Genomic DNA, 27,120 nt, shown 5'->3' on the forward strand with positions numbered 1-27,120 from the left:
CCATATTACCACACGACTATACCTTGTTGGTGCGTTATATTCAGTTTGGGTCTATTAACCCAAAATAAATTGAATTAAATCTAATTTCTGTCAGCATTTGCACAGCATTCCCTCTCCTACCACCCTCCACTGTATTAGGTAAGTTAATACCCAATTACATTCTGACGTATTTGCTGCACGACACATAGCAAAACTAACTATCCAATTCAAATCACTAAGATCTGCAGTTAAAAGCAGATAGCAAAAGTGTCACTTTGACTGCACTCGAGGTGATAAACACACACTGTTTACATAAACCATTTACATTTTGCACAGGGATAAATTCAGTGTAAAATCTAGCTTCAAAATGCATTTAAAATAGATTACCAAATTAGCACACAACATTTTTGGTGTGAACATATAATTCTAATATCATCTGCAGGGTAGCAGATTTCTAAACACTGATGAATCTTCACAGATAAATTCTGATTATTAGTATGTCTAGAATTTTTTAAATTTGTATTTAGCATCTCAAGCATTCCTTCACGGATATCCTAATTCACAATTCCAACATCATAAGATTAACATAGCTTCGATTTGAGGACTGGTAGCCAGCCCATCATTGAGAACATTTTGAGAGCAGTCACAAATATTTTACCTAAAATAAGATGAATTGGGAATTCTGCAATTTCTGTATTGAGATCACAAAGTATTTGCACTTCAAAAGAAGTTATCTCAAATTTCCCTCATTTTATTTACTTTAGTTGTAAATAAATAGCTCTTATGAGTATCAGTAGCTCTCCTAATAAAATAAGGCATATGTCAAATAAAATACACAACCAAAATCTTAGGTAAACAACTTCCTCCCTTCATTCCTCCTCCAACCACTAAAAATCTAATATGTCTGAAAATTCTCGCTTGGTAGAACCTTTACTCGTGCCTAAAAAGAGCAAACTATTTACCCACCCTGTTAAAGCTCTTACTGTTGCACTGAATTTTATTGGTTTTGAACCAGTGTTTCTGGGGTTAATTCTTATATTAAAAAAACTTAAATTCATTTATATTTCATGTAAACATGATCCAATGAATTGTATTTAAAGATCAATAATAGCCTTTGAACAGATAACAACTCATTTCAAAACAGAAATATTATTATTCAGGAGTGATTGATGAAGAAAGTTGGCTCGAACCAATGGAGGGATTGAAAAGAGGGAAGAATGGTGCATTCCAATCGCTCTTTTGAGTGGACAGCAGCTTTCAAATCTGGTTTGTGCATTTTATTGGCATTCCTGGAATTTTTCAAGAATACACAACAGTTAAGTAAGATTTCACACACGCAAACGATTCTCAAGCTATAGATGCACCATCAGGATTGATAAATGTCCCTGGAGCAAATGAATAATTATTTCAGCTAATTTGCAAATGTAGATTTTCATAGAACTTATATTCAGATCTGAAGACTTATATAAAGTACTTCACTTTTCTCCAATTAAAGCAACCAATTGATCCAGTGAATTCAGAACTCTGCCAAATGATCCCATATTGGTCAGTTGTCACATCAAGAACCACTTTCATCTCATTGTGTAAATGACAATAAAATATTCAGCTGATACTGTACAAATATCAATGAATGAATTTACATTAGGCTTTCAAATTAAGATAAAAGTTTTCTTAGGTGAATTGTTCATACCACAATTCCTTCCTCTTATTAAAGAAAATGGGAATAAAACATTGGCAGAACCTCAAAACATTGCAAATGGTCATCCAGAATAACTGAGTGCTCAAAGGAGCCCTGATGCTGACCCTCAGAATCACAAGGTGATTATAGCTCATGTTAAGATACCGACATCAGGTTTTGTACAGACTTTTAAAGGAGTCTTGGTAAATTTTGCAAGATCTCCAAGGTAGAGTATGAAAATTAGTGGCCTTACCAGCAATAGTCCAGCAGGTGGGGAGGGAGCACTGGGATGTAAATATGCTGCCAAAACATCGGATAAAGCATGGCAGCTGAGGCATGAACACAAGCAGTTAACTGGAAGACAGAAAGCATAACATTAATATATTTTCCAAAATCAATTGATTAAGCCACAGTAAAATGATAAAAACTATTAATCACATTTAAATCTATATATTAAACACCTAGACTGTAAACCACAGAAAAGGTCACAACAATGCTACAATTTGCTCATCTTCAGGATTAAAATAACATGATTAAATATGGAAAAGAACAGGGTCTGAAGGCTCCTGAGGGATATCATTAGGGCAAATTGCCAAGAATGAAACATGAGCCAGCCAGGAGAGTCTCGAGGCTGAAAAAACACTGAGGGATTGAAATGTTCGACAGTTGGAGCTATGGTGATGTGTGAACTGCAGCTTTAGGTATCAGGAGAATTTGTTCACTGACACATGGAATGTCACTATTGACCAGCAACTGCCCGAGCTAAACAGCTGTACAGTTGAAAGTATAAATATACTCTGGCTTTTCATCTACAGCCAATGCTCTACAGCCAACTTTTATTTGCTATTAAGTTGCAATAGAGAATATTACACAAAAACAAACCAATGATTGATTATTTGCAACACACGAACAAAATGGAAATATAGGGAAAAAACCATCCTCCTGCTGAAATAAAAACAAAATAATTTTCAAAGATACCAGACAACATATGCACACCTTACCAAACATTTTCTGTATCCAGAGATTCTAAACATTTTCCATTGATGTTTTATTATTACACCCAGCATGTAGAATTGTGCAAACCCAAAATCCACATTGCTGTACCTTATTCTTAATTTTTTGAAAAGTTGAAGCTTATTGACTTCTGACTGATGGAAAATTAAACCAGAAGGAAGCAATGCATTCCCAAAATCATGGCTCTCTATTATTCATCATCAATTTAGCCTTTACTATTGTATCAGATCTAACCGTTTACTGACTACTGTCCTTCATCCACTTCCAAATTTCTGATCCATTCTGGTAGACTGCAGAACACTAAATCTAATATAGCATCTGCTCCTTCTTGTGTTACTGGTGTCAAGCAACAGTCATGATTACCTTCATAACAGTACTTGTACAGAATCAACCTTCCCTTTTGATTTGCACATGGTTTGAACAAGTTACTTCTAGAAAATTTAAATACTATTCAATGAGCACAATTTCCTGTAACCTTGCGTACTGGTTTAAACAACTCTGACTCTTTATACCTGTTCATTTTTATCTGGGTGCTGGTATCAATTGCCAAGTTACACTTTTGATATTGTCATTTACCGTTTACGTATTAGATCCTCCCTGACTAATAATGACACTCAGCTTTGCAAAACATTTTATTCCTGCTTAGTACCAACAAACCATCTTCGACTGTCCTATATTAATAAAAGAATTGTAGCATCTCCTTCAATTTCTTTAGATCATGGTCATAATCAATTAATCAATACAGCAGCAAGAATATCTCAGGCTAACTAAATTAGTGAGTTATTTTTAAGAATATTATATTAACCCATAACCTGTCAGATATTCCAACAAGTCATTTTAATGATGAAATAAAGGCATTCCTCAATAAGGATATATATCTACTATTTTTGCATAACCAGCACAAAAAGTTATGTCTGGATAATAAACTAAAAAAAATCTATCAATTACTCTCCTCAAAATACACAAACTTTAAAACTGCACATGTTTTTTTCAACGTCTATATAATATAAATTATATACGTCATACTCTCAAAAACTTGAATTCTTGTAAGTATTATAGGAATAAATAGCTTAATGATTAAAATGTTCTACAGCTGTAATTCAAGCCAAAAACAGTATTGACTTGACTGTTTTCGAATTTTAATATACTTGCGGATAAAGCTATTAAAATATAGGAATGATTTGGCCATTTTGGTGAGCTCTGCAGCAGGCAATAAGGTTCCTTCAGTGGGTGACTGCTCTCTAAAGCCTTTATTAAGCAACAATTAAAACTTATTTTTGGAACTTCACGATTATTCTTCAACCAACCAAACTTATTTTAATGCAAGACAGCAAACTACACAAATAGATCTTTTGTGGTTCCAGAATTATAAAACTCTCCCAAGTATACCAAAATAACTGAGTATTATGTAACATTAAGCTGAAAGGTAACCATTTTATCATACACAAGAGCTTAGTTCTATAGGCCCTCAAGTAATATTTTTAACTCCAAAATCCATAAAACGTTAGTCAATATGTAGTTTAAAGCAGTGTTTTGTTACAACTGCTAGAGACTCAACCAAATGAATTTGAGAGATAAAGGGTTTTAGTCATTGTGGACTCATTCAGATGACTATAGCCTTCTGTTCTATTATCCTCTGATACCACTTAGTGAGAACTACAACTTCCTTCAGCAAGCCTGCAGGCAATGGAGAAAATGACACCTATGGGATAAAATTCTGAACCTAACTTGCTGAAATAGCTCAGTGTTGTATGCTAGTTTATTTCACATCCTCCTTTGCCAGTACCAACAGAGGACAACTCAATAAAAGCCCATGTGCTAAGCAGACAGAGAACTCATTATGAATATGACAAAGTATGCAACTGAAAAGCCCATTTGTTCCACACACAATGGAAAACCTACCCTTTGATGGACTCTACTTTATCTGCTCAACTCCTGGGGGAATGTTGTTCGTATATTAGAAAGTTCACATCAGGACTTTGAGCTCATATATGAGGCTAACACTCCATTGAAGTGCTAGGGGAGCTTTGACTACTTTTTTTGGAGTGTTTTCTGCATATTTAATGGTCTCAGAATGGAGATCCTTCTAACCTTTAGTCTACACCTTTGAGGTGTATTAAGTTATTTTACACGAATCTAGTTCTATGCCTCTGCTCCAAATCAAGTGTGATTGTTCCCCAATATATAAAAAATACAGCCTTGCTGGCATTTCTTCCTTACTGCTTTAAATCTGGAAATCATATTAAGAACATAAGAAATAGGAGCAGGAGTAGGCCATCCAGCCCCTCGAGCCTGCCCCGCCATTTAATAAGATCATGGCTGATCTTCTAACCTAATTCCATTTACCTGCCCTATCCCCATGTCCCTTAATTCCTTAGTTTTTAAAAATCTTTAAAAATATTCATCACTCCTCAATATCCATTTGAAGGTAAAGCTATAAAAACAGCACACAGGAATCCAAAATGTGGCCTCACCACTAATCTACAGTATGGATAACATGAGAATAAATTGAAGGTTATAATAACTTCTTTAAGAATCTAATGGCATTGAGGCAACATAGTTTCATGGTTTCTAGAAACGTTCAGTAAAAGTTTCAGTGACTAGAAACTTTCAGTAACTGCTCAATCACACTCCCAAATCCCTTTCTTTCTCCACCTCTGTCAACTGACACCCTTTAATCATGCTCACAATTTTTCCAGTTTCCTTTAATGTTATGAATCACTATATCCCTGAATGCATATTCATGTTCTGAGCTTTTGTGGCTGTCTTGGGTAACCTTGGAGCACCAATGTACAGTGACTGCTGGATCAGAAGACGCCTTCCATGACCATACTTATACCTTAAAGGATAGAGTTGGTCTGAGAAATTCATACGTTAGCAGCTTAAAAACATCTTTTAAATTAGATTTTTTGCTATATGCAATATGCTTCAACCACTTGCCAAAAGTTCTGCCTCAATTTAATTACATTTATCCCAAATGCAATGTATGCAGTCACTAAGCTCCAGGCAATATAAAACCAAATACTTCACAATTTGCATTATGATTCTTTACTATCGCTGCTTCTCCCAAACTATAAAAATGAGCACAATACCAATTTAAGTCATTTCATTAAAGATACAGTATTTTCTCAGTCCAAATGATTATCTAGCTCAAGTCCAAGACAATCACTAAATCAGAATTTATAATGCTAGAATTGTGTTATCCAGTACAGGACCTACAGATCAATATCACTTGGTTTACTTCTTAAATGAATTACCCAATTGTACCATCTGCATTGAGATTATACCCAAGAACTAGGGTTACTCTAACTTTTGCATATAATAGTGAACAGAAACATACTACAGACTTATTTAAATAGATCTTTATTAAAGACATCATATCCACAGCACACTATTCAAATCCAGTCAGATTATATCCATTCTGTTTTTATGGCTTTCTTTAATAAATATAGAAACAATGGTTGTAAACTACTGGCTCTTTGATTTGCAGAAATATAGTTGAAGAATTCCCCTTCAACGCTATATACTGCTTCTATTTTTAAAATTCTTTTAATACCTTAAAAATTACTAGATTGTTTCCTGCTTTTTCACTTTTTCATGTTATCTATCATTGGCCTTTTGTTAGAAAAAAAATTCTGTTCACTTACAGGGAGAATCTGATTAAAAACATTGCTATTTTAAAAATAGCTGCTGGATTGTTATTTACACATCATAAGGATACATATGCCAAAGGACACAGTACCTTCACTTTTGATTGAAATTATAAAACCTACTTTGGAGGGAAATATTTTTGACATGTTAAATATCATTTCGGGCAATAAATACAGGCACTAAATAACTTGCTATGTTAGTAAGAACAGAGTTTATTTCATAAGTGCGAAGGACTAGTAACTCACAAGCTCCGTAGGGACAAGAAAAATAAACTTCCTTCTTCTTCCTGGTGAAGGGAATTATTTTTATTACCTGTTCATGATATTTACAAGTTCTAGGAATAACATGTTTAACAATTACATTGGATAATGCACAACATTGTTCTGAAAAAAATAAGACCATCGTGAGGTACCCAAGAAATGACATATTTCCGCCTTACTTTGTTATTAAAACATTGCTAAAAACAGAACCTACAATTAACACTGCTGTGGCAAATAAATAACATTACTATGGCAATGACTAGATTTTGAAAACTTGTATTGAGAAGCAGCTATTGATAATATTAACTTAACAAAATTTTATTATTTGTGCTTACAATCCAGATACCTTTTATCATAATAACCTAAGAGGCATTGTTTAGTTGCAGTTATTCTCCTTTAGTCCCACTAGAAATCATTAGAACACAATGCGCAGTCGGTTCCTGACCCAATGGAACTGTGCAGCAGCCTGACACAACCAACCGGCTTCAGAGGCCACACGGACACTGCAAACAAGCTGCTGTCTCGTCCCTAAGGAAACAACCTTTCAGCAGCCAGTGCTATGAAGTAATGGCTCAGAAAACTCATGCAACTGACTCCAATTATTTCAACAAGGCCTCAAGGCCAAGAAAATGGTCATGATTTATTTATAAACAAGGAGGAGGGTTTGAGAATCCATACAAAAGTGGCAAAAAGAGATTGATGAACAAGGTGAAGAGCTTTTAACTGAGTTTGTTTTGCCAGCGCTTCTGCTCTGTGAAAATGATGCCCTGTATACAACGCTGGACTTACAAACCACACACATCTTGACAGCAGGTCCATGTATAAACAACCTTCCTGGGTGCCACTGTAAGTTGCAAATGATATACTCTGGTTAGCATACGTCTGACAGGATGATGAGAAGCCTCCTGTCAGCTGCAGGCCAGCCAAAGTCTCCTAGACGAAATGCACAGCCCCAGCTGACTAGTTAAAGAAAGCCTGGTGTGGTACAATTATACAGGCATATGACAAGCCTGCATGGCTGACTGACTTGAAAACTGATGACATGGCTTTAAACTGTGATACTCCTTACCTATTGTCACAAAACAGCAATAAGTCAGCTTATGCACTGTTGTAAAATCATGATTTATTCCTTGGCCTTGAATAAATATGAGTATAGCTTGATGTTCAAGGCACCTTCCACATCATGTTCATACGGAGCTAAAGCCTGAATGCTGCATACATAAAATCAACTTTCTGCCCCTGTTACTTCAGTTAAGGATCATGAATCATCTCACCATTGCCCAAAATGCAATTTTACCAACGGTCAACAACACGTGGACAAGATATAAGGGGGAAATAATGTGTGTATGTTGGTGAAAGGGTGGGGGGGGTTGGGCAATTTTTTAAAAAATTGGCACATGCCCCAATTTCCACCCAGGCTGTTCTATACGATAATTTTGAACAATAACCAAAAATAAGTGGAATATTTTTTCTTTTTGCCTGAAACTACACAAAATTCACAGCATCACTGCTCTCAGATAATGGGGTTACAGCCAGTATGCAAGCACTTGCATGGCCAGTGCTGTGAATTTCAGGAAATTGTAATTCAGGTTTCAGTCACAGCACATTAGAATGTAGATTCTGCTACAACCAGCAGGATGCACCTGTAAGCTAATATGCAAGTAAGGGTCAGAGCCTCGCTATGTATTTGGCTCTCACGTTGAGATTGGCAGTTTAACCATGAGCCTCCCCACCATGTAGCCATGAGATTTCTGACAAACTTATCACAATCATGACAGCAAAGCTACAATTTTCATTGTGTCATTACCCATCTTTAAAAACAATCACCAATCTAAATGTACATTTTAGCAATTGCCAACTTTAAATACAATTCTGCTTGGCTGAAAATTTGAGCAAAATTATACTTATCCTCAACTAAAAAATATAAAATCAATCATTAAAATTGTGCAACCATGCTGCAGTCTTCTCCCCTAAATAACATTGCTTCAAATCAATTTCAACACCTTATTTACCTAAAAGGAGCAAATCTGAGGTAGCAGAACAAACTTTAACAAAGAGGGTGTTTTTTTCAGTCAACTGTGACAATAAAAAACATCAAATACAAATCAGATCAAGAGGTATCTGACCTCCAACTTAATGATAATATTGGCTAGAAACAGTGTAGTTTTAACTAAAAAAAACTATATTGCATAATGGTTCTGCAGCACCCTGTGCATCTCAAATATGGATTTGAGGAGGAGAAATAAAACTGAGACCCTTCCAGTATCTACTCGCAAAATGTTTCAAAACTCTAGGTATTTAAGAAACAAAATTAATTTAAAGGTTCCTAGCAGTAGTTTGGTCCAGGCTGGACAATAGAAGAGAAGAAATGGTGTGAACTCATAGCTTGGCTCTCAGTCACATAGTTAAGTCCTTTCAACTGTACCGGACTTTTCAATAAATTTAGTTTAAGAGTGTAAGGACCACATCTTGGTATTATTAATAAGGTCAAGAGAGAACAATGTAAGTCAAATCAAATATTCACAAATGCAGATGGTTATTATTCTGGTTCAGTCAGACAGGCCAGATCTTTTGCAGCTTGTTTATTTGGGAATTAGTAATTATGCACAATTATTCTTTTCCATCTAAAATCTGCTAAATATAATTAACCCTCAGAACAATTAATGAATGAAGATATGGTATAATAAATATAACATACAGAATTTGTTGTAATACCAGCATACTAATTTATTTTTGGTCATACGTTATGCATAATTTTTAAAGTCCTGCAATATCAACAAAGAAATGTAGAAAACTTTTTTTAAAAAATTCAGCTTTTTTTACAGTCTTCACTGACTTATAGAAAATGTACAGGACAAATGAAGACCATTGGACCCATCACATCTGTGCTGAATCTCAATCCTCAACTGGAGCTCCCTCCTCTAAACCCATTCCCCCTTTCTTTTCCCCCACTATTATTATTCAAGTATTTGTCCAATTCATTTTAAAAGAAATTAAGGTTGCTTCAGTCAGGAACTTATTCATTCAGTGCAGGTATATGAACACTAAATATAAATTTAGCATATACCCTCTCGTACAAGAGGGCAAACTGTTTCACTGCTGCCCAGCAGGTTGAAGTTATTTCAGTAAATTAGAAATTGCAGACCTGATTAAATAAACATTTATTACCTCTGGCAAGTGTCTACATTCACAGGCAGAATGAAGACTGTAAATCTACAAACTGAACAGCACTTGCCTCCACTCAGAAAAAAATAGAGTTTTTTTTTCAAAGAATGTATAAAACTATAAATTTAAACATTCTACTGGTTAAGTATTTTTCTTTAACCTCCCACAAGAAAAGTTTGAGCACAGACCTTGAAGTGTTCAGGTTTTCATCATCTATGATACCAACTGTTACAAGACAGATAACCACGGGATGACATCACATTTTGGTCCGCATGAATGGTGATAAATACTTCAAACAGAGCCAACTTTAAAGATTACGGTGGTTGCTGTTCCTTGTGCAACAGAATTTAAAGGGTGGGTAAAGAGGGAAATGCAGCAGCAAGGAAAAAAGCCTCAAAAACGTGAGAGACAGGTCATGTTTGGCACAGCAGTCTTTTCCCAAGGTTCCTAATTTTTAAATGCTTTTTTTCCAGCAGAATTGCTAAATAGCCAATTTTCATTTCTGTGTCATAGCCACTGCTTTGGCTGCAATGCAAATCCACTGACAAAACATTCTTTGAGCTTCACCAGCTGGGCTACAAAATGAATCACCAAACAAAGCACTCCTACTCAACTTACAAAATATAAGGAATGATCATTATCAGCAAAAACACTAAATTATACAAGCATGAATTCACAGAACAGTCTGCAAAAATAATTCCCAACTGAAAATGGCTTACAAGTGTGAGAAAGTATAGAACACAGAAAACTATATTTTTAACCAATTTCAAATTGGCTTCAACCATTTTTAAAGATAATTTACGTATCACCTGGCAACACATACTTTACATAGACAGCTTGTAACATTTGTTTCAACACCTCTTTTCACTGCATTAATTCTTAGAATTCTAAGTATGTCAAAAATATTTCTGGGGTGGGGGTTGCAAAATATTGTGCTAACTGAATACGTTAATTTTAGCAATATAGCTATCCACTACACTCCAATAGAGTGTCAACCGATTTTTTTTTGTCAGTGGGGGCGCGGGGGCTGAGCTGTCAACCTGATCTGTCAAGCCAGCAATGCAGTTTAGACAGTGGCATCCTTTCTTAGGATATACAAGTTTGTTTCCATGCTTTTCCTGATGCTTTGGATTTTGGCTCACAATGTAAACCATGCAGAATCCGAGAAACAAGCAGCTTTACAGTATTAGTTCTAACCAAACCAGCTCTGAAGTATCTATAATATAATAATCCTTGTATTTGATATAGTGCCTTATCACATCTTCTAGACGTCTCAAAGTGCTTCACGGAATATACTGTAAAGAGAATATATACCTTCCAAAATAAACTCTGCATGAAATGTTTAAACATTTAATACGTACAAAGTCTCTCTGGGAATGTCAAGCTTGGATGCTGGAGAAATATCAAGAGATAGTGGCTACCAATTTAAGGCAGCTCAGGGTCCAGATTCACGGCGAGCCACATCATCAATCAAAGGATCCACAAACAATCTTGTTTTATACAATAAGAAACTACAAACAAAACAAAATACGAAGAGAGCCTCTATGCTGTGAATCTCAAATTCTTGTCAATGAGGCTGTTCCAATCATAATTTAAACTTTTAGCTCAGGATGTAACCTGATTTAAATTAATCCCACCAATTCCTGCATTATCACTTTAATCAGAATGACACTGTGGCTTTAAGAACCCTTTTATCAACAGGCTCTCTGGGCTAGTTGGGATCAAGCTAACTAAGTCACACATCTACAATGACAGATGATTTCATTTTGTTTTATAATTTGTGCATAATAACCTGTTACTTTATAGCAGTACAATTACATGCTGCATTTGGAGTTGAGCCCCCTTAACTGCACAGAATAATGGTGAAATATGGTTCATCTGTTAATTGGCACTGGCAGCTACTGTATTACCTACAAGAACTGTTAATAGGACACCAAAATACTTTATTCCAGGATTTGTCAGTGAAAAGCCTGAAACACTGGACAGAAATAGTGCCTCTTCAATCACAAAGCATTGACAACCTTATTCTGAAATAGTGCCATTGCAATAATGTCCAAACTTACTACTCAGTAGCAGAAATTAATCAAGTTATCACCAGTTTTAGGTAACCACTATTATAACGGTATCTTGCTTTCTTTCAAGTAGCCTTGGCAATGTAAGCCTAAAGTAAGTAATAAAGAACACAAAGGCCCTAAAGAATTTCCAGCATTAGCTTCAAGACAGTTAAATGAGCTCTGTAAAGTCAAAAACCTCTCATCTCCTTATGACCAGCAATAATTAATCCAACTGAATATAACTAAGCAGTTTTTGTATAGCTTGAACTTTGGTGCACACAAAAGTAGTCAAAGCCATCTTTCACACAGTGCCTTGACATTGTCTAGCAAGAATAATAGATGCATTATATTTACAATTCTTTGGGGAAAAAGCTGATATGTAAAAGTCCCTCTTTCCAAAAGACTGTAAAAGTACTTACAGTGCTAAGCTTACTGGAGGTAACAATAATGCGTCGCTCGTGCAGCATACTGGCATACAGTTGTAACATGTTGTTGACATCCACTGCGACAAAATATTCAGTCAGATTTCTCTGTAATGCAAAAATAAAGCATCAATGCTAAACATATGATAAGATTCTGGTTCAATTCAACATTTTTGAAACAGTTTTAATACAGCAAAGGGCGTTCCAATTTTGTACTTCTCTTCTACGGGAATGAGTGAGGCTCTATACCGCTATACCAAATGCAAGGATTATTATATGAGTCTCTTATGTCTTACATGGCCTAATTGAAAATAAAGACTAATTCTCTGACTTTTTCTTCTTAATGTTAGTATCTTTACACACAGCTGTGAATAAGCTTGCTATATGTATAATTTTAATTTATAGAGCGATAACACAAAAAGTTCATAGTTTTACCGTATCAAAATGTGCAAAGTAGTTACAGCAGGTGGCAACTAGTTTAATCATATAAGCGTATGAATTGAGAGGCTGCAAATCCACAGCACCATTAAAACCAGCCATTAATTTCTCTTACAATTGCCCTCCCCCTGGGTATGATTCAATGCAGAAGCCAGACACCCCTACAGCAAGGTTAAGTACAGTGCAGTAATATTCAATGATGGAAAGAAAGTTTATTTAAAACCTAGCAAATGTCACTAATAGTTCCACACTGTGCCGATTCTCTCTCTCCATCTCTATCGTTCTGCCTTCCACATTCCCTAATCCTACATTCGTCATGTAACATATTGCTGAATGGCACACTTACCTCATGCTACCTGGATAAAACCAAGTAAACTTCCACATTTCTGCCAGCATTCACTTCAATAAGTGAATAGTGGCTGTGTAATCAATAGTGATGAGTTTTTGAAGTATAACATGTGTGCGTCAGGCTGTGTATACCCCTGATCGGAGTGAAGGCTGAGTGTCTGCGGTCCAAGAGTCCAGATGACCAGACTAACAGGTGACCATTCTGGCCATGAAGAGCATAAGCAAGTGGGCCAGTTGGTTTTGGGAACAATAATAGTTGGGGGTAGTGAAGGGTTGGGTGGGGGAAGGACACTCATGGAGAACTCGAAGTGCAGGCACAGCAAACATTCTCTTCACTGGCCTGAAGGAACATCATTGCACAATGTGACAATCCAGGTTTCCTTGAAAAAGGGAAGCCTATGGGATGGCCAAGAGGAGCAACCAAGTGAAATAATGTACTCCGGTGTGCAGGAATGAGGACGTTGCTTGGAAACAGCAAGAGTGCAACTTCTTCTTAATGCACCTGTGACAATGTATTACTTTTTTTGTATATTGCTATACCCACTTTTTGTATACAATTAGTGACTGGCTGCTAGGTAGCTGCTAACTTTATAAGATTCCAGTTGAAGAATTGAGAACTCCCAATTCTGGTTGCTTTACTTTTATATTTATGTCATTTTTGGAAGATGAAAAATAAATGATTGTGTGCAATTATATATACATTTTAACCAACGTTTGTTACACACTGGTTATAGTTGAAAGACACTAAACACTTCTTACAATATAGATGAAAAATATGGTTATCACAAGCAACACACATTTCAGGATCAAAGTACTATCAGTAAAAATTCTGTATTCATATTTTTTTTCATCCAACCTCAATTCATCCTCATTCAAGTATTCATCCGTACAAAATAACAATAAAAATAAGTTTTTTTAAAATTTGAAAAGGAAAGGTTATGCTGAACTGTCCAGAGTACAGTAGAATCTCACTTATCCGGTCACTCAAGGGACTGGGCAAAAGTGACCTACTTAGTGAGGTGACCTGATTACTGAAACAGGTCATTGATTCTGGTCACTGATGTAATGTTAAGGGCATTGCTAATGGGAAAGGGTGATGAACATTCACCAACCATACTTTGCAATCTCATTAAAATAAAGGCATTGTCACATTGTGGAGTCCTGTAGCTCAGTGGTTGGGGCACTCGCCTCGCAAGCGAGAGATCTGGGTTCCATTCCCAGCAGGGCAAAATTTTGGGCAAGTTGCCTTACTCCACACGCCTCTGTTTACCTAGCAGTAAGTAGAAACCCAGTTGTTAGTCAATTGGCGGATTGCTTTTCCGGGGATAACAATCCCTCAAAAAAAACGATAATTTGGCACTCAATCCATGACTGTTTGTGGGACACTGCTGTGAGCAATTGGCTGCTGCGTTTCGCCCACAAATATACAGTCAAATCACTTTACAGTATATTCTGTGAAGTGCTTTGCGACATCTAGAGGACGTGAAAAACGCGATATCAAATGCAAAGATTATTATTTAATATATTCCGTCTATCTTTTGAGAATGCATCCAACTTGTGTTCTGCCAATGCCATAGATCACAGTTAACTGTCTATGACTTTTGCCCTCACTGTCTTTGATTAAGTCCATTTTCTCACGTTAAGGACAACGCCTTCCGTGGTGGCATATTTACAGCACTTACCAAGAATTGGCCGCAGAAGCTCAGGTTAGGCCGCGGGCACCGGGCAAAGTCGATTTTCCGCTTGCACTGCTTCTGCAATCCCAACACTCCCTGTGCCACTCATGCGCGACCGGAGCCGCAGTGGCAGCAACGAGGAAACAGCGCGAGAAGCCCGAGGTCTAGCACACTGTGTACAGGTTAGTAGCGGAGGGGGTTGTTTGTACCGCGTTTGAAGCAGAGGAGGGTGCTATAGCAAAAGGAATCAATGACCAATGTCCTGCATAGTGAGGTGCCCAGTTTACTGAAGCCGACAATTTATCTTTTAAGATCGACAATGAAAGACTATGAAAATGTGCCTGCAATTGTGAGGTGGCTGGATTACTGAAGTGACCACAAACCGGGTTTCTATTGTACTTACACTTTCAGGTATTGTAGGCAGTCCACTTGTATCTGGGGTAATGAAGTACGTGTTCTGTACCATGTAAAACAATGAGTTTTAACAAAACAATTGAGAATATCGCTCCAAGTTTCATTAAACATCATAAAAATTCTATATAGTATATAGGAAAAGACTGTGCTTTAATTGAGTGTTTATTAACCTATTAAAAAATGATCTTGGAAAAAGTCTGATAAAAGTAATTTCTTCAAATCTATATTAATAGTTGCCTAAATTGATATGATCAAGAGATTAAGTACAATCCACAAAAGGTGCATTAAATTTCAGACTGAAAATGGAGAGGAATATCAAACAGATATGCAAATAATTGCACCCATAACTTTTTTGCCCCCAAGACTATTTTGTTCAATAAAACCCTATATTAAAAATAGCTTCCCATACTGCCACAGAATGTGATAGCCCACTATTCATCGTCTAAGCTCAGACATGGAAATGGTCACTTGTGCAAAATATTAGAGTGACACCAGCACTCATCCAATTGTAACACGATCAGAGGAAAAAGGAGTTAAACATTTGCAAAAAAGGAAGTATTATCAGATTTTAAATACACAAATATTTTTTAAACTTTATTGAACTCATCAAATATTGTTAAAATGTTAGTTATGCAAGCTATTTTCATTGTTAGAACTAATTGTATAGCAAGGACAATGACCACAGGAATAAGATATAAGCCTTCAATATGACCCTATCATTTCCCTGTGACAGATGACCATTAAGTTGCACTGAAAAATACATCTCCAGGTCCATGACAGGTTTTATGGATTTTTGGTGACATGAACTCTGATAACAGTTGTCAGATAGCACTTTGGAGGCAATTCTCTCTCTGTCCCATTTCAAATCATCAGTGAGAAACCCCCTCCATTACTGCAATAATACCCGTTGCCTTCACTCGGCTGGCTTCGGCCTCCCGTTTATCCCTCATTCCCTCCGCTCTACCATTGGTAGCCATGGCTTCAGTCACTATGCCTTAAAACTCTCTCCCTCAATCCCTCCGCCTTGCCCTCTCCTTTGCCACCTTAAAATCCCGCCTAAAGACCTTCCTTTTAGATGTGTTTACAGTCACCTCACCCCTCCCTCTCCCCCTGGCTCCACCACTGTCAAGTGCCCCGGGACGTTATCCCGTGTGAAGCGTGCTATATAAATACAAGTTGTTGTTATTATAAACCAATGAAGATGGAGAAATAATGCAGACAGTTAAACACCAATGACAATCTAAAAAATGTCACACAAAGAAACAATTTATATTCAGCTACACAACCTCAATTTATCCTTTCAGAAATCATTTGACATCTAGAAGACGTGAAAAGTGCTATATCAAATGCAAGGATTATTATTATTATTTGATTCCTTCCATCATTTGATTCTTTTCTGTCATTTGATTGGAAAAAATAACTTAAGACAATTAGGGAAGAGTAAAACAAGCGCAAAGGCGCCATAGCAGTCACTTAAAAAAAATTTCAGACGGGAAACAATTGGTGTCACAGCCATCCAAAATTTCCCATTACACAAATAAATGTAGTGTTATTGCGCTCAGGTGTGATGCTCCCCAAGTTTGAATAGTCTGCTGATGTTTATGGTCTAGGCTCACACATGATCACTTAACAACAACAACTTGTAGCATCCCAGAGAACTTAAGTAAAGTACCAAGATGTGCGAGTACCCATGGAACCCAGCATGGACATCTACCTCAGGATATGAATTGAAGGGGTCCATTGTTTTTCAGGGAAAACACTGAAATATTTAATATTCACAAGTACAACAACCCGGGGGAATATTTCAGGGAAAATTGACAAAATAGTATCAGAGTAGGAAGACACTGGTGTAACGAATTTTGTGAGTTCTTCATTGTGTCCACCAAAAGTATTGAGCCGGTTAGGAATAATGGTTCCTGTTGAAGCTGAAAATAAAGCAATTTGTTATATTAACCAATGATGTTCTGATAAATTGATCACTAAAAGGGAAAGGCAAGCCATTTTGTTCCTGAAGACACTGGTTTTGGAACAACATTTGCATGTTAGATTTAAAAGTTGCTACAGTGCTAGAGGCAAAAGGTTTAACAGAAATGATGGATCTGATCATGTACCAATATATTACAGCTCATTTACTTTCAGCATTTCAACACCATACTTCATTCATATCATTAAAATCATCAATAGATTATAAAACTTCAAGTGTCAAAAGCACGTGCATCAGACTTGAACCAAAACATTTTTGCATGTTGTTTCAACACCAATTCTGAGTTATAAAATCTGTCAGTGCATTCAACCCACACACCTAGCATTTAATTCAAGATCACTGCTGTGGCATTTTACTTCTGGCTGCACATTTAACATTTAAAATTTAGCTTACAAAATTGTAAAGGCTTATTATTTTAAGCATTTCTGCCAGAAAATTACACAGAAATTCATTTGGATTTCAACTGGAAAATTCATTCCAGTTACTCTGTTTTAAAAAAAGGTGGTAATGATGCGACTGCATTTAGAATACTGTGTGCAGTTCTGGTCACCGCTATATAAAAAGTATATTGCAGCGATTAAGAGGATACAGAGGAGGGCAACCAAAATGATTAAGGGAATGGAAGGACTGGACAACAAGGAATGATTAGGTAAACTGGATGGACCTTGGTTTTATTTCGCCAAGCAAATTCTTATATTCTTATGATTATTTAATTACATATTTTAAAAAATTGGGAGGCTTAATGAAGAAAAACAAGAAAGAATTGCAGCAAAATTAGCCAGCAACCAATTCTGGATTGAAAAAAAGAGAACATCTAGAGAACTGAAGTAGGACTTTCAAAAGGTAGATTTTTTCAAAAGATAATTTATTTTGTGTTATACATACAGCAATTTGGAAGTCCTTCCTTTTGCAAATTTCAGCCTGCTCAAGAACATTACAATTTGGCAGAGCTTCTTTAAAACATTTAAATATCGTAGGTTAAGAATATTTTTTCTTAAAACTATATGGAAAGACTCAGGCTTCTTGAATTTATTCAATGAAAGGCAAGCAGCAACATTCAAAATAAATACTTTCAATTTTGGATAGAGCTATAGGCACAATACCATTTAGTTTTACTTGTCTGTAATAGGATAATTATTTTTAAAAATAAGAAAACTCCTTAAATCCTGATCATTCCCAATTAATTTTTTTTTAAAAAGTGCAGGGTATGTTTAAGCTTGAGCAAATGCTTCCATTGCACACATTACCATGAACCAGGCTTCCATTAACCAACAATGCACTAAAATTTCTATAAAAGCATGACTTGATCGAGTTATCAAACCTTATTGCCCAATAATCACTTTGAGAAGATATTTTGGTCTGAAGTTTCCTAACTTTCATAACCTGATTTGACTGATTTTGCAGCTATCTACTTGTAAAGCAAACCTGGAGGTTCTTACTGAGAAAAGGTTCAGCAGTTTCATTTTAGAATTATAGAAATTTATGATACCGAAGGCAGCCGTTCGGTTCTTTGTGTCTGTCAAAAACTTGAAGATTGCCAAGTTAATTTTCAGACCCATTTCTACCACATGATGTGACTTTGGGCTTTGTGGTTTATATAAATCAATGATATTTAGTTTGGACGTTCTGTTATTTAGCACAATTATTGAAAAATAAATACGCTTCTAATAATTTTCTGAATCCAAGCTATATAATCAATTCGATTTATTTAAATAAAAATAAAATGCAATACAACTAAAGGTTTGATTAAAAAATAATACTGTAATAATGTGCAATACAAAATATTATACAACTATAATTTTTTTAACATTCCCTCAATTTATTTTTACCAAGAATTAGCCCAATCTAGCACTTGAGCCTCTCACAGATCATCAACGTTTCTCCTCGATTAAGTTATCAGAAGAAACTCTCCAGCAAAATGAAAACATCTTTCCTCCTTCCTCAGTTTTCCTTTCCTTCAAACAACCCAGCTGAGACCACTAAAGTCCTAAGGGAAGTCGAAGTGTGAATGGTAGTCAATATAAGAGTGCTCATTTCTATCTCCCAGTTGAGACTTCAACATAAGAATGTTTTAGTTCCTAGGCTGCAATTTTTATATCGCCCAATACATTTCCCCCAAGGATCTGCTCACTTCAATGAATCTTTCTTCAACTATAGGAACCTGATGGTTCCCACCTGAAACCCTGCAAAGAAGGAATTACCCTGTTTTTTTCTAGATTTTCCACAATGATCAAACATTGGGAGGAAGTAGATTATAATATCATGCAATTTCACGGAAGGTACTAAACAGAGCAGAAATATGAGCAAGTCAACCCGTTCATTTTTTGTGTACTTCCTACAAAACAATTACAGAATAGCATTGCCAGAGGCCACAGAACAAAGCATGTTCTTGTCCTCTCAGTCAGGAAATATAGTTTAGCAGTGTGAGCAGAGAAGCTTTTTTTTGATAATGTCAACATTTCATTGGAAAATTGTAATTTTAAAGATCCTTCTCTTCAAATCAAATGAAACATAATTAAAATCAATAATTTTGATGTACATATCTGATTAAATTTCAATGCTTTCATTTCTATGTCTGTAATTCTCATTTACATCAGATTATTCCCTTTCTTTTACTCTCAATCCACAACTAAACCGTTCATGGATTGGATCACAGCCATCCTCCTCCATTACATATTCAATTCACATAATCCTGAAAAGGTATTTATGATGTTATTTTGTAAAAACGTAAGCCATAGATAGTAAGAAGAGTTTGTAACAAAGCAGTCCCTTTCAGTAACTCTTTAAAAAAAACATGTTTGATAGTTGATTGTAAATTTATCCAAAACATGTTAACACAGGGCTGAGATATGCAAAACAGAGGACAGAACTTGGCTGGATTCTCAGGATTCCAATCCCAAAAGGGGAATACGGTAGTCTCTTTAATCCCAATGATTTGTCTGTCAAAAAAAGGAACATTTTAAAATTTGACTGCAGTTGAGCTCATTAGGGAAGCAGTGATTAGAGCAGCACATTGAATTAAATATGCCACTTTCTGAAGTACAAAGAAAAACAGTACTGCAAAACATCCACAGAAAAATAAGGGTTACTTTACCATACAATATTGATCATCAACTACAAGCGTATAAACCAAATGGAAAGAGCAGAAGTTTGCATGGGAGGAGAGATGTTAAAAAAAAATTGTTCTTTTCAAAAAGAAAATATCTATTCGGATCAGATTTTCCTTATTTACCTCTTATACATTATGCAGCCCTAACAAATACTTACACTAGCTTACATTTTACTTGAGATGAAAACATTGTTTTGAAACAATTTATGGAACAAAAGAAAGTCTGAATTATTTACAAAAATAAAAGTGTTACTCAAGTGTGCATAATAAACCAGTTTATAAAATAATCCCTCAGATAAAAACAGCAATTAACTGAAAGCTTCAGAATTGAAAACCTGCCGGTTGATGGAACCATTTGATGATACGTTTAGCACACACTGAATGTATGCACTTCATGGGATGATTTCCCATTAAACTTATTAAAATTATGATTGATCTGATCCTACATTAATTTTTGACATGTAGCTACATAAAAGGGAAAACATAAAGGAGTCTTTATGGATTCATGGACTATTGCCATTTTACTTTCCAGAATAGCTGGCTGTGTGCACGACACATTATAAAGAATTGCCTAATAACATGGCGTAGTGTATTTAACACAAATCTTACATGCTATGAATATACACTTGATGAAATTCTGTATTAAACCACCAGTCCCGAATGAAATACTTGTGTTATGTTTTTACACTTATGGAACGGATTAATGACAACATATTCGTTTTTTGAAAGAAGTCATGAAAATACAACACCTATGTCAAAACATGCAGAAATACATGTCAAATAGTGCGTTTAAAAAAAAGACAAAAGAACCTACCGGACTAAGATTAACAGGAGTGTTTGGCTTTGGTAGAGGATGCTTGTACAGAGCTTTTAAAACATCATTCAAGTCATTTTCCTGTGAAATAAATAGAATGCATTCACAGACATGAGAAGCTATGTTGAGAATTGGACTAATCTGGACAACAGAAATAAAGAGGAGTCAAAAATGCAACTGCTTAGTTAAATAGTCTTTATTACCATCGAATCTGCAAGGTGATTTGCCCTTCAGAATGTTATTTTTAATAGAAATACAAGTTTAATTTACATAACCTTCAATCCCCAAATTAATAAACAGGGACAAGTTGAAAGCTCTTCTGTTTTGCTCTCAATCATAAACAAGGCAGTAATAGAAAGGGAGAATTATTTTCATGAAGCATTTTGCATACACAGTCGTGCATATTGGAGGAGATATTGAAATAAAAGGTTAAGGTTATAAACTTTAATATTTTCTCTTAAAGTTAGGTTGATTTTACTCAAACGTTAATCTTAGTGGATATAGCTTCAGCAACTCAAAAGTAAATTAATGTAGGTAGGCAATAAATGAGTTAAAAATTATCTCTAAAATTATGTCAGTTTAAAATAAATGCCAATAAACAATAGAGCCATAATTCAACATTTCTTTAATATTTTTAAATGGTCAATATTACCTAGCAACTGAAGATTAGTGAATTACTGTGTTATAACAATAACAATAGAAATCAGCCAAACTCAGTTGTCAATCTGGGCCAGCAACATCCCACGAACAACAATGAGATGAGCAGCAAATTAGTTTGGATTGAAGGGTAAATTTGGATGTGGAGAGGAATGTAAGACAGGATAACTTGGGAGTAAGACTCCACGTTTCTTTGAAATAGCAACAACACAGCAGTGTTCGTTAATGTCCACCTGTAGCACAAGGCAGATGGAACCTAAATTAATAACAGCATCAAAAATATAAATACATTATGTACAATATACATTATATAGTATACATTTATATATATTTAGACTCCTATACACTCAAAATTGCTTAATATTCTCAATTATTTAAAAGTTATTGCATGAGCATTTAATGGGAAAAGGTGTGTGAGAACAGTTTCATCTGCCTTATGAAACACATTTGTGTGCAAATTTTATTCAGTCATAATTTACATTACTAGTGCATGGGGGAGTTAATTAGGGTAAAATCCAGTGCACAAGTCACCTTCATACAGATTTTTATGATCTGTTAACCTGGCTTTGAAATTTCTCCCAGCTTTTAGAAGCTGTAGGTATAATTTTACATACCTGACTTCACATTAATGTCTTATTAAAATGAGGAGCCCTTTCAGATTTAGCCTCAACTTTCTCCAACAAAATGTCAACAAACCTGAAGCCATTCTTCACAGACTGTTTGAACTTTTCTCACTACAGCTCATGGTGCCAGTGCAAAAACTCTCTAAGCTTTTGATCCATTCCCTGACTATCACTGAAATATCACCCATCCCAAACGTGCCCCAATGCAGCCAAAACCCTCATCCATGCCTTTGTTGCCTTGAATGGTTGGCTCACTGGTCTTCCCTGATCTACATTCCACAAACTACAAATCATCCAGAATTCTGCAACATACAACTTCTTCTGCACAAGGCTCTAGTGAGGCCATCACTCACTTCCTCAGTAGGCTGTACTGATTCCCCATTCCACGGCAGATTGGCTTTAAGATCCTCATTTGTACCTTCATATACCTCCTTGTCCTTACCCCATCCTATCTCTCTATCCTGTTGTCCCCTGCTCACCTCCTCCACTCGTCCAACTCACACCTGCTTCATGCTTCTTTGCACCCCTCCACTCCTCCACCATTTGTGGGCAATTTATGAGCCACTTTAGTCACAGTCTCTGGAACTCTACCAATACATCCCTCCAACTTGTTTTCAAAACCTGTCCAAAAACCTCTTTGGCTACATTCTGCTACATCCCTCCCCAACCACACCCCCACCCCAACTATCTCCAATTTTGTTAAGTGCTTTGAAATGTTCTATCTGAATGTGTTACGGAAGTCCAAGTTGTTGTGGTAGATAGCCAAAAACAATCTGATTGCTGGATTATTGTTAAATATAACAAGCTGGTCAACAGGAAAATTGAAACATATTGTTTCTTGTAAAAGATTGTAAAAGATTTCACCTGTTCCTTCATTAGAAGATCACCCAAGGTATTCAAAAGCTTGTAGTACACTTCAAACCAAGGCAAATAACTGAAAAAAGAAACATTTATTCATGTGTTAATATACAGGAGAACCCACATATTCAGTAGAACCCAATTAGAACTCACTTTGTTAGGCCATAATTTGCTTATAGCACATTTTGGGTTTGAGCCCTTACATTTACCAAAATATACAAAATGCAGACAGAAAACCAGCTGGTTCCTAATGTATGTTGGTCAGCTTTTGAGACACATGCACAGTGAATACAGAACTGCTGACTGTCCCCATTTTAACACTGGTATGGATTTTATCGACCAACTACCATGCAAAATGGCACTCGGTTGTATACACACATCTTTTCCTTGTTGTCTTGTGTTTTTAATAATACCATATGAGTAATTCCGGCAAAATAGATTTAAGACAAAGCATGTTGCAAAAAAAAGTCAAAATAAATTATCACACACTTATTCAAAGTACATTTCAGGTATTTTCACCTCATTTAAGATAATTATGTACAACTTTCTTAGTTCCATAGTTATTTTAATTATATCTTAATACCCTGCAATAAAAGAATTACATAATCTTCACTCAATTCGATATCTATTGGATAAGCACAACCCACACTTCATGTCATACCAGATTACTTTTTTCAGTCCACTGCATTTTCCTTATTCAGAACTGACAGTGCGAAATGTATTTTCATCTGCTTTATGTATTGAAACTCATTAAATATCATGCATGACTATATTTAGTTATATTCAGTAACTGTGCACCATTATTCTAGAAATTAGGTTACTCCTTTGTTCCTTCAGATTCCCATTTTGACATTGAATCAACCAATTAGATTTATGTTTCAAGGCTTATGATCCTTCATTTTTTCCCCGCTCCTTCAAAAATGCTATATAAATATGGTCTCGCATTTCAATGTCATGTTAGGCTGTCAGAATTTATCTACCACACCGTCTTTATTCGATTCTCCCCTACTGTAAAAACAAGACCTAATGGTTGTAACATTTTTAAAATTAGATGTAACTGTCAAATTTATGTACCATAACTTTTGTTCAATAAGCTTAAAACAGCCAGTATTTTAGGGAGGGCATTCCCACTCTGTGGCTAGTCTTTGTTGGCCTGAATATCTTGTATCTCATAAATTTCTTCTTTTCAAAAGAGGAAGAGGTTCTGTACAAAAAAAACTCCTACATTTGTTTGTATTTTTTTAAAAAAATCAGAAACTGCAATTAGTTTTGAACAGAGATAAAAATATGCTGATCTATTGCCAGTTTTTAACAGATCAGTAAAGCTTGGTCCAGGAATGTGATAAAGCTGATCGAGTGTGGGGGAAAGAGACAAAGAGGTGAAAGCAGGCATTAAGAGCATTCAGACTGCATATATGTTGCACTGTAACAACAGAGCACACCAGTTTATTTGCCTCGTGTATATACTAAAATCCTCAGGTTACTTTTCTTTGGAGGAAAAATCCTGACATTTGACTTTTTGTTCCCTCTATATATTAACATAATAAGATGAGCAAGATATTTCAGCTGCAAATCTATGACTCTAAACAAATTTAGGGCTGCAATATATACTTAAAGAGTCTTTTATAAACTCTGGTTGAATAAATTTCAAACTGAAAAAGCAACTTCTCTCTTTTTGTGTTTTGATATCCACGCTTCTCTATAAATCAAATGCCCATGAACTTCATTCTGGAGCAAATCTTGTATTGTAACTGCTTTGTATCAGCATAAAAACTCATCTTTTGGGTGTGGGTTTCATACCAGAATAACATTTGTATTGGTGTTGTGTAACCAAAAACCTGGAGTGAGATGGCAGGAAGCCTTTGATCAAAGCGATACGTCTCCAAGGGAACACCGACTTCACTGCACACCAAGGTGGAGCTACTCAGATACAAGAATAAATATGGCCAATTCTAGATTTTTTTAAAAAGAAGCTGCTACATTTCTGACAGTGTTGGTTTCCCTAAATAATTTATTCTGTTATGGTAATATTAAAGGAAAAACAAAGGAAAAGGAAAACAATAATGCATTTCTAAACTGTACCTTAACCGTGTATCAGTTGCATTAGCGCAGATCCCAGCATAGGCCACACACGCATACATGAGATGACATTACTTTGCAATGTATCCTCTTCTACCATATATATGATGAGTTAGTATGTGAATAAGTTAGTATGTGAATGTGCAGTTAATATCGAGACTCAGATGGAAATGGCATACTACAAAATAAAAGTCAGAGACTGGACAGCAGCACCCATTATTCAAGTACTTTGCTAATTGGTCAATGGGGAAAGTGAATTAGGCAGAATTGGGGTTGAGTAGATACCGTTGCCAGGTATGATTTGTATAGCGCCTTTCACGTCAGGAGGATGTCCCAAGGCACTGGACAGATAGAGTTTCAGACCCGAGCTGGGGGTAATGGTGACAACAGAAAAAAACATGTAGACCAAACTTGGGAAGTTTATGAAAATCCTGTTGATATCAGTGAGGATGCAGCATCAATGATGAACCAACCCATTTAAAAAAAATTGTATAAAAGAATTCATGAGATCAATCTCTCTCTCAAACTACCTTAGTCAGATCATATAGTGAGTTTTATTTGTTTCAATGCATCCATGTGCACCTCTTTTTCCCTCAGCCGCTTCCCTCTCACAACGTTGAATATTTTGCCTTTTCTCTCACCTACGTGAACTCACGAGTGCACCTTTACATAAATCAATATTCTATAATGTAACACTTTAAGTCCCGGTTGCCAACTCAATATAACAGTAGTTTTATTCAAAATGCAGGTTTAAGAATATAAAACTTCTCAACCAATGTACAATATCGTCAGCCATTCCTACTCTTTTATAGTCAAGTATCTGTCATTTGTCAGAACCATTTTCAATATAAAGGAATGGAATAACAGTACTGTCCTAACTCACTACTTACAATGAAAACCTCAACACAAAACACTCCAACAATTACCCCATAGCAAACATTGAAACTGGTACCTATAATCTCAAATTATGACTCTTCTCGCATCTTAAGCACAACAAAGGTTATAGTGGGTTTGTACTGCCTAATCTAATGCTTTTTTTAAAAAAAATCCTATGGCAGGTAAATATTACTTTTCTTTTTCAATACACAAAACAAGCAACAAAGAGACATTTTTAAATATTGAGAGATAATGCAACAACCAATACAGGTGCGTGCTATTTCTTAAAAGGAGCTCAGGAATGGTTTGTTGCTCGACTAATGCACTTAGTGTAAAGAGGATCTTTGCAGAATGCTCTCTACGAAACCTTAGCTAAAACTAATACAATTGACACTAACTAAAACTTACTGATAGGCAGAATTAGAAATAGTTTAGGATGCAAAAAACAATGTTCCTTTAAGGATTAAAGCAGAAAGTAACAAGCTGTAAGTGCTTAGCACAGAAGCTTTGGAACTCCCTCAATCCCTTCACCTCGCCCCCTTTCCCCATTTCCAGGTTGCGATTGAAGACCTTCCTCTTTGACCGTGCCTCTGGTCACCTTTTCCCTCCCCACTGGCTCAGCATCGGAATCTGCCATTGTTAAGCCTTCTGGCACATTGTCCGACGTGGAGCGCGTTATATAAATGCAAGTTGTTGTTGCTGTACTTGTACTCTAGGTGTGTAGCGATCTATGTGCAGTTGTTCTTGAAATAAACCCGAATATCTCCATTTCAAAAGTTTTTCCTTTACAGCAAAAGCCATCTCAGTCTGAAAACTGACTAACAAGACATCAATATTAGAAAGCAGATACTTGACTATATCCCCTCTGTATGAACGACCCTTGCATGCAAGTCCTGCTGGTTATTTGCTAAAAATAAATCAACAACTATTTAATGAAATTATATTTAATTTTTAAAAAAAATAGCCTACAAATGCATCTCAGACCCATGTTAAGGGTATCTACCTGCTATTTAATCACACT

The 27,120-nt window shown here is 35.9% G+C and overlaps 1 protein-coding gene across 1 annotated transcript in view; it reads right to left on the reverse strand.

The window, feature by feature from the left end:
* dennd1b (DENN/MADD domain containing 1B) overlaps nucleotides 1–27,120 on the reverse strand; it is a 96,054-nt gene that overhangs the window by 43,991 nt on the left and 24,943 nt on the right. Inside the window, exons 6-10 of the mRNA XM_042334972.1 lie at nucleotides 23,151–23,220; nucleotides 21,007–21,087; nucleotides 15,089–15,142; nucleotides 12,221–12,331; nucleotides 1,911–2,011 (exon numbers count right to left, since the gene is read on the reverse strand). Of these exons, the coding sequence (XP_042190906.1) occupies nucleotides 1,911–2,011; nucleotides 12,221–12,331; nucleotides 15,089–15,142; nucleotides 21,007–21,087; nucleotides 23,151–23,220 (417 nt within the window). The remainder of the gene's footprint in view (nucleotides 1–1,910; nucleotides 2,012–12,220; nucleotides 12,332–15,088; nucleotides 15,143–21,006; nucleotides 21,088–23,150; nucleotides 23,221–27,120) is intronic.

Source organism: Callorhinchus milii, unplaced genomic scaffold (genome assembly GCF_018977255.1).
Source record: "Callorhinchus milii isolate IMCB2004 unplaced genomic scaffold, IMCB_Cmil_1.0 Scaffold5, whole genome shotgun sequence".
NCBI lineage: Eukaryota > Metazoa > Chordata > Chondrichthyes > Chimaeriformes > Callorhinchidae > Callorhinchus > Callorhinchus milii.